This window comes from Pelophylax lessonae, assembly GCF_965119305.1.
Source record: "Pelophylax lessonae genome assembly, chromosome: 10".
Lineage (NCBI taxonomy): Eukaryota > Metazoa > Chordata > Amphibia > Anura > Ranidae > Pelophylax > Pelophylax lessonae.
Window position 1 is genome coordinate 57,520,884 of NC_138777.1, and position 16,108 is coordinate 57,536,991.

A 16,108-nucleotide genomic window follows, 5' to 3' on the forward strand; every position below is an offset into this window, starting at 1 on the left:
TTCCCCCTATTTTTACAGGTCTCGTGTCTGTAAACAGTAATTTCCATACACACAACAGCTGCAGGCTCATTCCAAAACCGATTTGCACTGACCCAAAAATATGAGCCTATATAAAATGGGCGAAGAAAAATTCGTAGTGATGGGGTCGGACAATGGCTCTGAATTAGTTTCATAGAGTTATTGTCTCTGCAACAATTGTCTGAGCAGTCATCACTTGGAATAATGTAAATTCATATCCACTTTCTAACAAGCCAGGATCCTCATTTCCATAGAGACTTGGCTTGCTGCCACCGCTACCCAGTTGTCTATTTACTCCTAATTTGCGTTTCCACCAGGGCACTTCTTAGACTAAACAATGGTGCTATGTGACGAACATCAGATCTGTTTAAAGTCTAGGTTTTTATTTACAATTACGCACTGGTGTGTCACGCCTAAGGCATCAGAGCTATAGGGGGCCTCTGCTTTCCAAGAATTCTATAAGTAGACCTTCACCCTCTTCAGTGACTTTCCATAATTTTCCTCCTCCCTAAATCCTAACCCAATTACATAATAAGACATTAAAAATGGAAATAAACACACATCATAGAAAAAAGAAATTATATTATAATATATATATATATATATATATATATATATATATATATATATATATATATATATATATATATATATATATATATATATATATATATTCTAGATTGTAAGCTCTAGCGAGCCGGGCACTCTAGTTCTTCCTGTATTGAATTGTATTGTCTTCCCTCACATTGTAAAGCGCTGCGCAAACTGTTGGCGCAATATAAATCCTGTATAATAATAATAATAATAAATATATATATATATATATATATATATATATATATATATATATATATATATATATATATATATATATATATATATATATAAATAAATTGTGTATTACATGCTATTCATACTCACTGTGTCACTATGAGATTTATGGTCTATTCTGGAAAAAACTTGCATGATCCTTCTGCTCTCTATCTCCCCCTCCTGTCCATGTCCCCACTCCAGTTGGGAATTTTACATAGCAGTGTTGCCAGCTAGTGTACATGCTCAGTTTTAAGTAAGTTTCTATGCTGAGCATTTCCTCCCCAAGATATCTGAGCAGTCCATGTGACTATAGAGCCACACATGTGGGCACAGTGGCAAATGACAGCCCACTCCCTCCCTCCTCCTCCATGCCCACTAACCAGCTAAATACATAGGAAGTGGGATATTACATATTGATTGATGGAGGCTTCACCTCCCTGGTATTCTAAGATACAGGCTGGGGGGGGGGGGGGGGTGATGACACAGCCTGTATCTTAACAAGGATCTATTTCTAAGATACAGGCTGGGGGGGATGATGACACAGCCTGTATCTTAACAAGGATCTATATCTAGTTCATATCCAGCCACTGAACGCTGTCAGCCTTTGTTGTCCTCAGTTTCTAGCATTTCATCCAATGTTACTGGACAGCAGCACAGTTGAGCTTTGATTACATTATTGTGCTTCTTGCCGCATACATACTCCAAACTGGTGGATTCACAGCTAGTAGCGCCTGGAACTCCGCTCTAAAAAGTCTGTCAGCTTATTTTTGGGCATCTGTCTCCTTTTGGGGGGAAAATCTCTTCACTTCCTATCCAGAGACATTAAAAAAAGGAGGATGAATCTACAAAGTGGGGGAATTCTCCTCCTATACAGTTGTCACAGGAACAAGTATCCCCATTGGAAGATTTACCCTCATCTCTTGTTCTGGGGGCAACTGGAAAATGTGGGATTTCCCATTACTTTCTGTCTCAGTGACATCAGAAAAAATAAAGAAGGTTTATTTACTTTAGGACACAGGCAATAAAAACTTTACAGGGGTTCTAGCCCCTCTGTATTCTAATAAAAAAAAAAAAAAAGATGAAGTTCTGGAAATACATACACTTAAAGTTGATATATGGTCATACAGTTCATTGTTGGCCATTGCCTACTTTATACCTGAACATCTGTGTGTTATGAAAACTGTTTGATTTCTCTTTACCTGCAGTGAGTGAGCTGCCCCGGCTGGCATAGAAGAGGAGTGGTAAGTTGGCATGCATGTGCCAGTCTCATAGATATATCAGTTGCGAGGTGAAATCTGACAGGAACCAGGCAGCAGCTGAGTTCTCATCTGATCAGCAGCAGGAAATGGAACCCAAAAGCTGATTTACATATGCATACGAGACATCCCGGAGTCTGGCCATTCTTCAGCAATTCTCTATGCATGTCAAACAGAAGATGAGCAAAGAATGTATTGGTTTTATTTCTCCAACTCTGCAGTGAAGAGCTGAGGACTCTCCTTGTATCTCAGAGAGGATCGTTCTGAGGAACAGGGTGTGGAAGGCCCATCCTAAAAGCAGAGCTTCAGTTTGTTTTTGTCTTTTATTATGCTTTATTATGCTGCTTTGCACCTTTACAAAATAGAATAATAATTTTAAAAAAATGTATAAAAATAATAATAATATGATCAGCTCTCGCTACTATCTCAGCTTGTCCCTGGCCCTTGTCCCACAGGTTGCAGGAAAAAAAAAACGCTTGAGTCCCCCATCAACACAGTCAGTGTTGATTGGGGAATCCCTCCCACGGAGATACTGTGTTCTCCTTGCATGGGGGGGGGGGAAATTTTCCTTCCCTGTGAGAACACAGTGATTATTCCTAGTAGCTATAGTCACCGGGGCAAAGGTTGCAAGCTAAAAATCCAACAGGCTGGTTGTACTGAAGTAGATCGAAGGATCGACATGGGTACAATCAGCCTACCCATAGATGGATCAAATCTCAGCCGGTCCCTGCTGAACCGGACGAGATTCAATCTTTGGGTGCCCTAAGGCAGGCAGAACAGCAGTGTTACCTGGTCCCATTGTCTTAGGCTTACTGGAGATACTTGGCTAACATGTAATGCAGACACACTGGTCCTTCCATACACAGGTAACTAGCATATGTATAACATGCTATATACTTACTAACAGAGCTAGCTTTTGGTACTTTTGTTTCAGCTCCGCTTGGCTATCAGATGGATGTGCCCCCAGAATGCAGTACCAGTCCTTCTGTATCACTGAATTTGAAGCCATGAGCAAATGTTCATCTTACATCTTCGAAAGCCTAAATAAACAAAAAAAAAAATTTCTACTTTTTGTAGCTTTGTCTCAGGGCAAAAACATTGTCTTTTAAATATATTCCTAAAAAGCCACAAAGTATCCTGTATGCACCAAATGCCTTTGCAAACCCTGTTATTGTGTTGTAAATGTAGCAGTGACATCATCACTGTGCTGCCTCTGCAGAGAGCAGAGCTATAGGTGGGATCACCAGATTTGCACCAGATTTTGCACTTTCCTGTTTTAGTAAATCAACATTTAGCCCAAGCTTACACTGAGGTCGTTTTGAAATTGTGTGAGTTCAGCTGAACTTGCACGATTTCAAGCCAGTATTTCAGTCTGACTTTGGGGGCGATTTCAAAGACATCTGTGCGGGTTCCTGGGTTGGAAATTGCCCCCCCCCCCCAAAATTGCCAAAAGTAGTACAGGCACATCTAAGTATGCAGGCAACCCGGGGTATATCTGTCCACATAGACCATCCTCCACACCACCGGCTCTCACCGCTGTCAGTCTGCAGTCGTGACCGGGAAGACTACCCTGCAGTAGAGCGACCTGAAAGTGAGCGCAGTGTGGAAGGGAGGACTTTACAGAGGAAGATGTTCTAAGATTGCTGTCTAAAGTGAAGACAAATAAGTCACAGGGTCCTGATGAGATACACCCAAAATTATTAAAAGAGCTTAGTGGTGAGCTGGCAAAACCATTAACAGATTTATTTAACCAATCTTTAGTAACAGGAGTCGTCCTGGAAGATTGGAAATTGGCAAATGTCGTGCCCATTCAGAAGAAAGGTAGTAGGGAGGAATCGAGCAACTATAGACCACTGAGTCTGACATCAATAGTAGGCAAATTAATGGAAACCCTATTAAAGGATAGGATTGTGGAACATCTTCAATCCCATGGATTGCAAGATGAAAAACAACATGGGTTTACTTCAGGGAGATCATGTCAAACAAATCTTATAGATTTTTTTGACTGGGTGACTAAAATAATAGACGGTGGAGGTGCAGTAGACATTGCATATCTAGATTTTAGTAAGGCTTTTGACACTGTCCCACATAGAAGACATATCAATAAACTGCAGTCATTGAGCATGGACTCCCATATTGTTGAGTGGATTAGGCAGTGGCTGAGTGACAGACAACAGAGGGTTGTAGTCAATGGAGAACATTCAGAACAAGGTCATGTTACCAGTGGGGTACCTCAGGGATCTGTACTGGGACCAATTTTGTTTAATATCTTCATAAGTGATATTGCAAAAGGCCTCGATGGTAAGGTTTGTCTTTTTGCTGATGACACAAAGATATGTAACAGGGTTGATGTTCCTGGAGGGAAACGCCAAATGGAAAAGGATTTAGGAAAACTAGAAGAATGGTCAGAACTCTGGCAACTGAAATTTAATGTGGATAAGTGCAAGATAATGCACCTGGGACGTAAAAACCCAAGGGCAGAATATAGAATATTTGACACAGTCCTGACCTCAGTATCTGAGGAAAGGGATTTAGGAGTAATTATTTCAGAAGACTTAAAGGTGGGAAGACAATGTAATAGAGCAGCACAAAATGCCAGCAGAATGCTTGGATGTATAGGGAGAGGTATAAGCAGTAGAAAGAGAGAAGTGCTTATGCCGCTGTACAGAACACTGGTGAGACCTCACTTGGAGTATTGTGCGCAGTACTGGAGGCCATATCTCCAGAAGGATATAGATACTCTAGAGAGAGTTCAGAGAAGAGCTACTAAACTAGTACATGGATTGCAGGAAAAAACTTACCAGGAAAGGTTAAAGGACCTTAACATGTATAGCTTGGAAGAAAGAAGAGACAGAGGGGATATGATAGAAACTTTTAAATACATAAAGGGAAACAACTCGGTAAAGGAGGAGAGCATATTTAAAAGAAGAAAAACTACCACAAGAGGACACAGTTTTAAATTAGAGGGGCAAAGGTTTAAAAGTAATATGAGGAAGTATTACTTTACTGAGAGAGTAGTGGATGCATGGAATAACCTTCCTGCAGAAGTGGTAGCTGCAAATACAGTGAAGGAGTTTAAGCATGCATGGGATAGTCATAAGGCTATCCTTCATATAAGATAGGGCCAGGGACTATTCATAGGATTCAGATATATTGGGCAGACTAGATGGGCCAAATGGTTCTTATCTGCCGACACATTCTATGTTTCTATGACTTTGATGGCGTTGCGGAGAATGGACAGCTTTACCCCGGATGCCTGCATACTTAGATGTGCCTGTTTTAATCATCATCTATGTGAGTTGCTAAATGTAGTACCTTCATTAAATGTAACCATATTGCTACACTTAGGGGCGCCTCTATTTGCTTTTATACTCAGTTGTGACGTGACGCTTCTTGTATTTCAAGACGGCTTGTTTATCAAGTCAAAATTTATAAAAAAAAAAAATTAAAGAAAATGTTGCTTGTCTTGGAAAACGCTCTCAAACCAAGTTACTCTCAATCCAAGGTTTTTCTGTACGCATGAACTGGAAATAACTGCCGATTACGTCTTTTCGGTTCGGTTCTTGGTTTCCTAGTTGATCCTCAGATATCACATACCTGGAATAGCTCCAAAACACAGAGAAGCTAACACTCAATAAAAGCCTCTCAAAAGCCTCAGGTGCGGTAAACAAGCTTTGTCATAGACTTCTATGGAGGCTTTGGAGACACTTTGAATATTGATTTATAATTTTTGAAGCAAAGCAAACGCATCGTGTGAACAGGATTGTAAGGTAACCATTTAAACACTTTTTTTAACAAATGTCAACAAAATGCTCAACATGAGGCACCATAGCAATAAAATATACAGTTAAAATGACATGTATCAGGTTATTTGGAAATGTATATACAGCTTGTGTGGCTCACAAAATAAAAGATATAAAGCATACAACGAGTCACCGTTCTTTCTCTAGGTATTACTCGATGAGCTTTTTAATTAGTAGAAACGGTAAGGGTAGATGCACACCACACATCCCAAATCTTATTATATACTGTTGGGCACCCTCTGTGTTCATTTACAAGTTTTTCATATGGCAGGGTTTGGTTTATCGTCTTAGGCTCCATGTACACGGGACGCTGGAAATGGCCGTTTAGGAGCAGTTGGGCGTTTTTTTCAGAAGCCCCTGAACCCATCTACACAGGGTCGTTTACAGTCATTTACAGGCAGTTGCGTTCAGGGACTGTTTTTAGAACGCAATTATTTGCGTTCGAACGTGTGTTTCCCGGCGTTTCAAACGCACAAACGCGTCCGAACGCGTCTGAACGCGTCCGAACGCGATGACCCGCGTTTAGCGTTCGCGTTTTTCCATTTTAAAGGGGAATAATTTTTTTGACCTCTAGGAACGCTTCTAAACGCAAACGCCCGCAAACGCCGCTAAACGCGGGTACAAACGCGACCGAACGGACGTTTCAAACGTCCTAAAAATTCCAGCATTCAAAGGGACTTTTAACAACGTCCCGTGTACATGGAGCCTTATCCATGTACGAATAGATGGAGGATTGAGTTGAATCCATTTGAGTGCAATGGCTTTCCTAGCCAGAAACAGCATTTCTTTCAGTAAGACTCTATGATATCTCTGCCACAGTTCTTCATCCAGAATACCCAAGAGGCATATTCTAGGAGTACATGGAATAGGTAACAATAAGACTAAGGACAAAGGATTTGTCAGGTAACCATTTTATTTAGTGACAGGAGCTTTAAAAAAGCGTGTCCAATGCCACATGCCAAGCAAGTGTAAACAAGTCCTTAATGGCTGTAAGGAAGAGACGGCCGTATCTTTCTACTTCTTTCAGTTGGACCCCTGATGACAGGCTGCTACGCATGCTCATCATCCGAGTGCCAGCTGCAATAACACTGAAGAGACATCCAGCTGCCAATTAGAGCTCAAGCCAGTCCGGATCCTCTTCCGACATGGCTGAGCCCACCAGGAAGCTGTCATCTGCAATGGGCCAACTGCTACATGAGCACCCCCACCCCCATACATACCCCTTGTATATGTGCGGCCTGAGAATGCCCTTGCTTCAGGTGATTGATCTGTTACAGATGACAGCTACCTGGCACACTTGGCTATGTAGGTTTCGGAAGAGCATCCGGTCACGCTTGAGCTCATCACTGCTCGCGAAGATGTCAGGGTGGGACCGGCTGAGCTACAGATACCTACAGGACACCTAGGGTTGCCACCTCACGCACCTCAAATCCAACACATAACAATTACACAGGTTCTGGGGCTAATTTAATGCAGATAAAGCATTAAGTCTACTTCTCATCTTAATCAGCCAATGAACCTGTGTATTTACCCACTTCCAGGCTGACCCCCCCCCCCCCCTGCAGTTTTACGTTGTTGACGTTAAATACCGTTGTTATGGATGCAGATAGCTGCCATAACCCCAGTATATTCTTACTTGGCGGGCGGTCCTCTTTCACGTAAAAGTGGTACAGGAGCCGTCTGCAGCGAGGAAAACGGTCTGATCGGTCCATGTCCCAGGCAGGAAGCCATGTGAGGTATTGCCGTGATCGTTAGAGCCCATTCACACTGCCGCGACTTGACAGGCGACTTGTCAGCCTGACAAGTCGCGGTATGTCGCGGTCCATTGAGTAGTACAGGACCCGTTCTTATAGGAGCGACACAAGTCGCTCCGACTTAGAAAATGGGTCCTGTACTACTTTGGGTCGACCTCTGAGCGACTTGCATAGACTTCCATTATGTGAAGTCCCTGCAAGTCGCGCCGAAGTCGCGGTGCACACGACTTCACAGGTCGCCCCCGAAGTCGTGCCGCTTCAGTGTGAACCGGCTCTTAGAGGGAGAGCAATAATTTGAGCCCTAGACCTCCTCTGTAACTCTAAACTGGTAACCTGTAGCAATTTTTAAAGCGTCCCGTATGGAGATTTTTAAGTACCAATGTTTGTCGCCATTCCACGAGCATGCGCAATTTTGAAGCATGACATCTTGGGTCACATTATAGAAAAAAAATTGGGCTAACTTAATTTTTTTAATTCAAAAAGTGTATTTGTTCCACAAAAATTGTGTTTGAAAGACCGTTGCGCAAATATGGCGTGATATAAAATGTGGCAATGATCTCCATTTCATTCTCTAGGGTCTCTGCTATAAAAAAAAAGAAAAGATATAATGCTTGGGGGTTCTAAGTAATTTTCTAGCAAAAAATACAGATTTTTACTTGTAAACAACAAGTGTCAGAAATATTCCTGGTCTTTAAGTGGTTAAAGAGAAAGTAAAGTCTTCATTGTTAATTGTACCTACAGATACAGTAAGTCTATAATAAGGCTTACCTGTAGGTACTGTGAATATCTCTGAAACTTGCACAGTATAGGAGATATTCAGAGTGTATGCAGCCTATGATGTGATTGGTGCATGCGCTCTGAAGTAGGGATCGATCGATTATCGGCAAAGTCGATATATCAAGGGCCGATCTGCACTTTCCCCGATATATCAGAATCGGCCCCTGAGGTTACCGATATTTCGGGAAAGTGCTGTACCGGAGTGTTGCCTGCAGCTAGAGGCATCATTCGGTACCGGCGTCCATAGCCGACGGTCGGCTGTCTTGTAATGACAACCGATGCGGCTGAGAAGCCGCTCGGCTGTCATTACAAGGAGTGGGAGGGGACGTCCCCTCCTGCCGCCTTCCGTGGCTCGCCCGGGTTTCCCGTCCCACCGGGAGACCCGGGCATCCTACCTGCACGGCCGCCAAAGAGAAGACCTGATCAAAGCCTCATTCGGCTCTGATCGGGTCTCCATGTAAAAACCCGGAAATGATGTCATGACACCACTTCCGGGTATTTGGCGCCAGATTAAAAAAAAAATTACAGAATGTTTTGAATGCTTTTAAGTGCAGAGGAGGGGTTTGGGGTCTTTTAGATCCCCAGATCCCTCTACAAGAGTACCTGTCAAATGTAAAAATAAAACATTTTTTAAATGTACAAAAATATCGGCCAATATTGGCCGATACCGATATTCAATGGCCAAAATATATCGGTATCGGCAAGGAAAATCTGATATCGGGCGATCACTACTCTGAAGAGGCAAAAAATTTGGGGGAGCATACCCATGTATTTCCAAAGCTGCTGCAGCTATGAACCAAAAGACATGCATATTAAAAAAGAATAGCGCGCAAATGCAAAAGAAATTACTACCAAATCTGAAGAGAGTCCAAATGCACTACAGGGGACTCCTCCTGTATCCACTTGATGGTGGACACTGATAGAGTACAGGTGTGTGTGGGGGGTGGGGAGGGCTGCTCAACCTCGATAGTCTGGTCAGACCGAATACATAATAAACAGGCAAAAAATTTGGGGGAGCATAACCATGTATTTCCAAAGCTGCTGCAGCTATGAACCAAAAGACATGTATATTAAAAAAGAATAGCGCGCAAATGCAAAAGAAATTACTACCAAATCTGAAGAGAGTCCATAAATAAAAATGGGGGACCTTTTTGACCAGACTATTGAGGTTGAGCATCCCTCCCCACCCCCCACACACACCTGTACTCTATCAGTGTCCACCATCAAGTGGATACAGGAGGAGTCCCCTGTAGTGCATTTGCACATCTCTCCCAGCAAGGAGTATTATCTCCAAGGGTTAGGCTGGATTCATCTCTTTTTTTCATGGATAGTGTAGGACCCACTGATAATGGGGTACTTTGACGCAGTAGTGGGCTTGAGCACGATATGGCCATATGGTGGGACCAAACCCCCATTTTTATTTATGGACTCTCTTCAGATTTGGTAGTAATTTCTTTTGCATTTGCGCGCTATTCTTTGATCACTACTCTGAAGGTCCGGCTTACCGTGCCGGACACTCAGAGCCCGTGCCCTAAACGGCGGCTCCCCTGTGCACATGCAGGAGTGAAGTCATCGCAGCTCTGGCCACTCACTCCGGAGCCCCCAAACCTGGAGGAAATACCGGGGAAGATGTCCGCAGTCTCAGTGGTGTGCGGGCACCGCTGGAGGGCATCGTTCTATGGTAAGTACGTCATAATGACCTAGTATTTGATGCATACTAGCCCGCTATGCCTTTGTCCTACAGGTTTTTTTTTTTTTTAATCAGGGTTTAAAACCTCTTTAATATGTGTTTGGTTTTAAACTGATGACGTGGCAACCCTAAGGACACCACTGGGTGGGTAGTGATTGGCTCAGGCGTGTTCGGGATCCTAGTCCCACCCACCTGAGTGATCCCACCAGGAAGTGGTGACTGCACACCGCAAATCATAGGCAGTGAGGGATTTCCCGACCCGCAGCTGCACAGAACCAGGAAATCCCTCACTGCCTATGATTGGTGAGCAGTGACCACTTCCTGGCGGGATCACTCAGGTGGGTGGGGTCTAGGATCCGGGAACACACCTGAGCCCATCACTATGGGTGAGTATGGTTTTTGTAGATAATAGGGGAGGCGCTTGTGTTGGAATTTCCACCGTCATTCCTGGGCCAATGAGCTGCTCCGCCTCCCTGATGATGTACACAGAGGGGCGGGGCTCACTTGTGACATCATTGACCTAATATGGTCATATTGAGTCTGTGGCTACACCAGCAATAACCTGAGGGAGGGAAGTCCAGAGTTCCACTTTAAAAGTGAAGCTGAACAAGTATAATATGAGCAGATAACAATGACTTCCTGTCACAGACCGCCCTCATTGTCCCCAGGAGCCACCTAACACAAGCAGGCCACACAGCAAGGCGCCATTTCTACCAAACCCGAGAATAAATACAAAATAAGAAACTAAAATGACCTCCCCTCCTCCACTCACCATCCACCTACCCACCGCCAGCTCACAGCGCCCAGCACAGCGCCTCCATCCGCAACTCGTGCGCAAGTCACCAGAAAACTACAGCTCCCATCATGCTCTACGAACCGCAGCGTTCCCCCCATTCAAAATGCTTCCAACTTTATTGTACACAGCAACCGATCTCCAGCGTGCTGTTGTCGGGGCGGTCTCTATGGCAACCAGCACGCCACAGGGCCCAACCCGCAGCTGAAAGTTGTCGATAGTGTGAAATCGTATTTTCCTGGATTGTTATTGTGAAGCCGGAACACCGAGAACAGAGAATACTGACAGGAATCCAATACTGAACTTCTGTGAGGAAGGTGTGTGTTCTTATATCTGATCATATGAGATGGGTGATAGAAGAGAATACATTCATGTCATGTCACCTCAGTCAGTCCCATGCATTGATATCGCTGAATGATTTTATTCTTAAAGTATATAAGTAGAAGTATTTTTTTTTTAAGTTTTGGACAAGGTAGAAAAGGTTAAAAATGCCTGTCAGGTGATTTTCCACAGTCTGTGTCCCCATTGCCCCCAATTACCCTTTACTTCCTGTCCCAATGACACAACAGGAAGTTAGAGCAAAGTGAGGGAATTCCCTTCTTAGGGTTTTTTCCCACTTAGAGTTGGAGGAGGGGTAAAAAAAATGTGTTTGAGCTGCCTTTTTATCACCTGCCACTTGGCCTCTCCCCCTAAAGGGGACATCACCCTAAATGTCATGTTATGCCCCCCCACTAATCAACATTATTATTTTTTTCAACGTGCTTCATTTGTGTGTTTCTTTCCCCCTGCTCATAAATAAATGTGCTGGAGTCCCAATAGAGTCCCATCCAGGTGAGGACTGGGCCCGGGGGCAGGGGGGGAAATTGCCCCCTGGGCCGCTCTGATGCTCCGTTAAAAAGGCTGCACTGCTTCTGCCACAGACATGCCTAAAGGATTCCTGGTGAAGAGAAGAAAAAACTCCCCCACCACTAACATACTGAGTGCGGGATGAAGACAAGGCCGGTTCCATGCCCCACTGGAGACTCTGCTTCCCCAGGCAGCCCCGACCGTGCTGTCCCAGCTCCCCTCAACTGCCCCCTGCTGGCCAGGTCGGGAACCTGAATTCAGACGGTGAGTAGAGAGTACCTGGAGTGGAGCTTCAGCTTGGAATGGGGGTCAGGAGGAGGACAGAAAGCGGGAGAGTGGGAGGAAGGCCGAGTTGTTGCACCATGGGCCTTTGGTTTGTGTTTGCCCCCCTGGGCGGAAAGTTGCCAATCAGCCCCTGGTCCCATCTGTGCATGCCTTGGTTCTCCCAGCCATCCGCGCACACACAGGGTTTACCACCAAAGACTTCAACCAGGGAAGACTGGAACCTCCCATGTCATGGAAAATCCCCTGCGTGTGGGAATATGCACCAGTGGACCTGAATGGCAGTTCACACCACATGCAGTCCAGTGTGATTTCTTTTTTCTGCATTAAAAACCCATAGATAATAGGTTATATGGTTCTCAATGGCATTGTTCACACCAGAGCAGTCAGTTCCTGAAAAAATATAAAACATGCTGCATTTTTTCTGTGCTGAACTGTACTGGAACGCGGAAAACTCATCAAAACTGCACCGGAATGAACTTAAATGCACCAAAATGCATCGGAACACAAATATCTTTATTTCAGGCCAGTTTATACCACATGCAGTCCAGTGCATTTTTTTTCTGCATCAAAAATGCATGGAAAGTAGGTTCTATGGTTTTCAATGGCATAGTTCACACCAGTGTGGTCAGTTCCGTTCCCTTCCTCCGGGACTCTGCTCTCCAACCAAAGACCTGGCAGCACATGTGCTTTTATACAGTATCCCAGAATGCACCGAGACAGCCTGCCCTCTACCAATCAGCCTATGCATCCATTCAACAGGTTTCCTCCCACTTTCCAATATGCCTCCCTATTGGACCAGTGTGAAACACTCTCTAGACAGAATGTGTTGCACTCTGAGCACAATGAGCGTGTGGATCTTCCGCTCATTTGCTTCCTCCCCCCGGTGCCACATTTGGCACCTTTTAGGGGGGAGGGGGGAACAGGTACCTGTTTTTGACATGTACCCTTCCCCACTTCCAGGATACGGCGCCGCGGCAAAGTGAGGTCCCCTCCTACTACCCTCCGCCGCCGAGCCAATCTGAGTGCGCAGCGTGGTTCGCGCATGCGCAGTAGGGACCCATCCGTGAAGCCACAAGGCTTCACTGCTGGGTTCCCTGACCGGCAATGGCGACGGGAGCACCTGACAGCCAATGGAAACATTGGCTGCGGTGACGACATAGCTGAACTCCAGGACAGGTAAGTGTCCTAATATTAAAAGTCAGCAGCTACAGAAAGTGTTTAATTTTTGGAGGGGGAGCCGAACTTCGCTTTAACCACTTGCCGACCCCTGCACGACTATTTACTGCGGCGGTCAGCCCCTCACAGGCAAAGCGACGTAGGTCTACGTCGTTAGCCTGTGAGGCTCTAGGCAGCAAGCGCGCGCCCCCGGAGGCGCGCTCCCGCTCGCTCACGGACCCCCACCGCGCGTGTGCCTGGCGGACACTCGCGATTGTCCGTTACACCAGGAGAAAGGCAGGAGGCTAATGTAAACAAAGCCGCCTGTCATTCTTCCCTGTGTAAGAATGGAGATCATACAGTTCTGCTATGTAGGACCATTAATCTCTGTTCTTACACCTCAAGCCACAGCCAATCACAGTTAGAAGCACGCCCCTAGGGACACACTTAACCCCTCCTTCTCAAATAAAGTTAACCCCTTCACTGCCCATGTCATTTTTATAGTAACAGTGCATATGTATAGCACTGATTACTGCAGTAATGTCACTGGTAACCCCAAAAGTGTCAAAAATGTCAGTCAAGGGTCCGATCTGTCCGCCGCAATGTCACAGTGTCGCAAAAATAAATCGCAGATCGCCGCCATTACTCGTTAAAAAAAAACAACAAAAATGACAAAAATCTTTCCCTTTCTTAGTAAACGCGATAACTTTTGCGCAAACCAATCAAAATACGCTTTTTGCGATTTTTTTACCAAACATAGGTAGCAGATAAAAAATTGGCCAAAAATGTTAAAAAATTTTGATTTTTACATTTTTTTTGGGGGGGAATTTCATATAAAAAAATGTGAAAATATTGTTATTTTTGCAAAATTGACGCTCTTTTTTTGTTTATAGTGCATGATCAAAAAATCGCACAGGTGATCAAATACCACCAAAAGAAAGCTCTGTTTGTGGGGAAAAAAAGGACATCAAATTCGTTTAGGTACAGCGCCGCAGGACCGCGCAATGGTCCGTTAAAGTCACGCAGTGCCAAATCGCAAAATAGGCCCTGGTCAGGAAGGGGGTAAAAATCTTCCGGGGCTTAAGTGGTTAATACTAATTTTAGTATGACTGATATAATTACACATGCATTTATACTGCGTACATACACTCACCGGACACTTTATTAGGTACACCTTGCTTTACACCACCTTTTACCTTCAGAACTGCCTTAATTCTTTGTTGAATCAATTCAACAAGATGGAGGAAAAATTCCTGAGATTTTGGTCCATAGTGACATGATAGCATTATGCAGTTGCTGCAGATTTGTCGGCTGCACATCCATGATGTGACTCTCCCGTTCCACCACATCCCAAAGGTGCTCTAATGGATTGAGATCTGGTGACTGTGGAGGCCTTTGAAGTACAGTGACCTAATTGTCATGTTCAAGAAACCAGTTGGAGATGATTTGAGCTTTGTGACATGGTGCATTATCCTGCTGGAAGGAGCCATCAGAAGATGGGGACACTGTAGTCATAAAGGGATGGACATGGTCAGCAACAATATTCAGGTAGGCTGTGGCATATAAACGATACTCAATTGGTACCAAGGGGTCCAAGGTATGCCCAGAAAACATCCCCCACACCATTACACCACCACCAGCCTGAACCGTTGATACAAGGCAGGATGGATCCATGCATTCATGTTGTTTACACCAAATTCTGACTCTACCGTCTGAATGTTGCAGCTAAAATCCAGACCAGGCAACGTTTCTCCAATCTTCTATTGTCCAATTGTCGTGAGCCTGTGCCAATTGTAGCCTCAGTTTCCTGTTCCTAGCTGACAGGAATGGCATCCGGTGTGGTCTTCTGCTGCTGTAGCCCATCTTCTTAAAGGTTCGATGTGTTGTGCATTCAGAGATGGTATTTTGCATACCTAAGTGGGTATTTGAGTTACTGCTGCTTTTCTATCATCTCCAACCAGTCTGGCCATCCTCTGACATCAACAAGGCATTTTCTTCCTCACAACTGCCGCTCACTGGATATTTTCTCTTTTTCTGACCATTCTCTGTAAACCCGAGAGATGGTTGTGCCTGAAAATCCCAGTAGATCAGCAGTTTTTGAAATACTCAGACCAGCCCGTCTGGCACCAACAACCATGTCACGTTCAAAGTCACTTACTGTAAATCTCCTTTCTTCCCCATTGTGATACTCAGTTTGAACTTCAGCAAGTCGTCTTCACCACATCTAGATGCCTAAATGCATTCAGTTGCTGCCATGTGATTGGCTGATTAGCAATTTGTGTTACCAAGCAATTGAACAGATGTACCTAATAAAATGGCCGGTGGGGGTATATTTTAGATTTTAAAGTAGAACTGAAGACACATTTTTTTTTTTTCATTATGGATAGAGTAAGGGAGGGTTATAACCGTTTTTTTTTTTGTTTTTTGTTTTTTTTTTGCCATCTGTGTCCAATTGGAAAAAAATTCCTTTACTTCCTGTCCCATAGCCAGAACAGGAAGTGAGAGGAAATCCCTGCAAAGTGAAGGAAATCTCTAGTTGTCACCAGAATTAGTGTCCCCATTGGAAGATTTCCCCTTTACTCCTGTTCTGGTGATTTTCTTTCACTGCAGGACAAATAGAGAGTATGAATCTCCTTAACTGGGGCACAGACAGCAATAAAAGTCTGCCAGGTGTTCTAATTATTATTTTTTTTAAAAAAACTGTGTAAAAATAAAAAAATAATAGATAAAATAATTAGGAAAAAAAAAATTGAAGCACCCTGTCCCCATTAGCTTATGCGCAGAAACGAACGCATACACAAGTCCTGCCCACATATGTAAACGGTGTTCAAACCACACATATGAGGTATCGCCGCGTTAATTAGAGCGATAGCAATAAAATGAGCCCTAGACCTCCTCTGTAGCTCTAAGCTGGTAAC

General features: G+C 44.2%; 1 protein-coding gene across 5 annotated transcripts in view; it reads right to left on the minus strand.

Annotated features, from left to right (window-relative positions):
• The window catches only part of DNAJC24 (DnaJ heat shock protein family (Hsp40) member C24), an 83,143-nt gene extending 72,144 nt beyond the window's left edge, over positions 1-10,999 (minus strand). For 4 of the 5 annotated variants that reach the window (XM_082270761.1, XM_082270763.1, XM_082270762.1 and 1 more), the window contains exons 1-2: positions 10,884-10,999; positions 2,989-3,127 (exon numbers count right to left, since the gene is read on the minus strand). In XM_082270761.1, the coding sequence (XP_082126887.1) occupies positions 2,989-3,096 (108 nt within the window). In that variant the 5' untranslated portion in view covers positions 3,097-3,127; positions 10,884-10,999. The remainder of the gene's footprint in view (positions 1-2,988; positions 3,128-10,883) is intronic. The other variant, XM_082270760.1, reaches the window with a different exon arrangement.
• Positions 11,000-16,108: the final 5,109 nt, after the last annotated feature.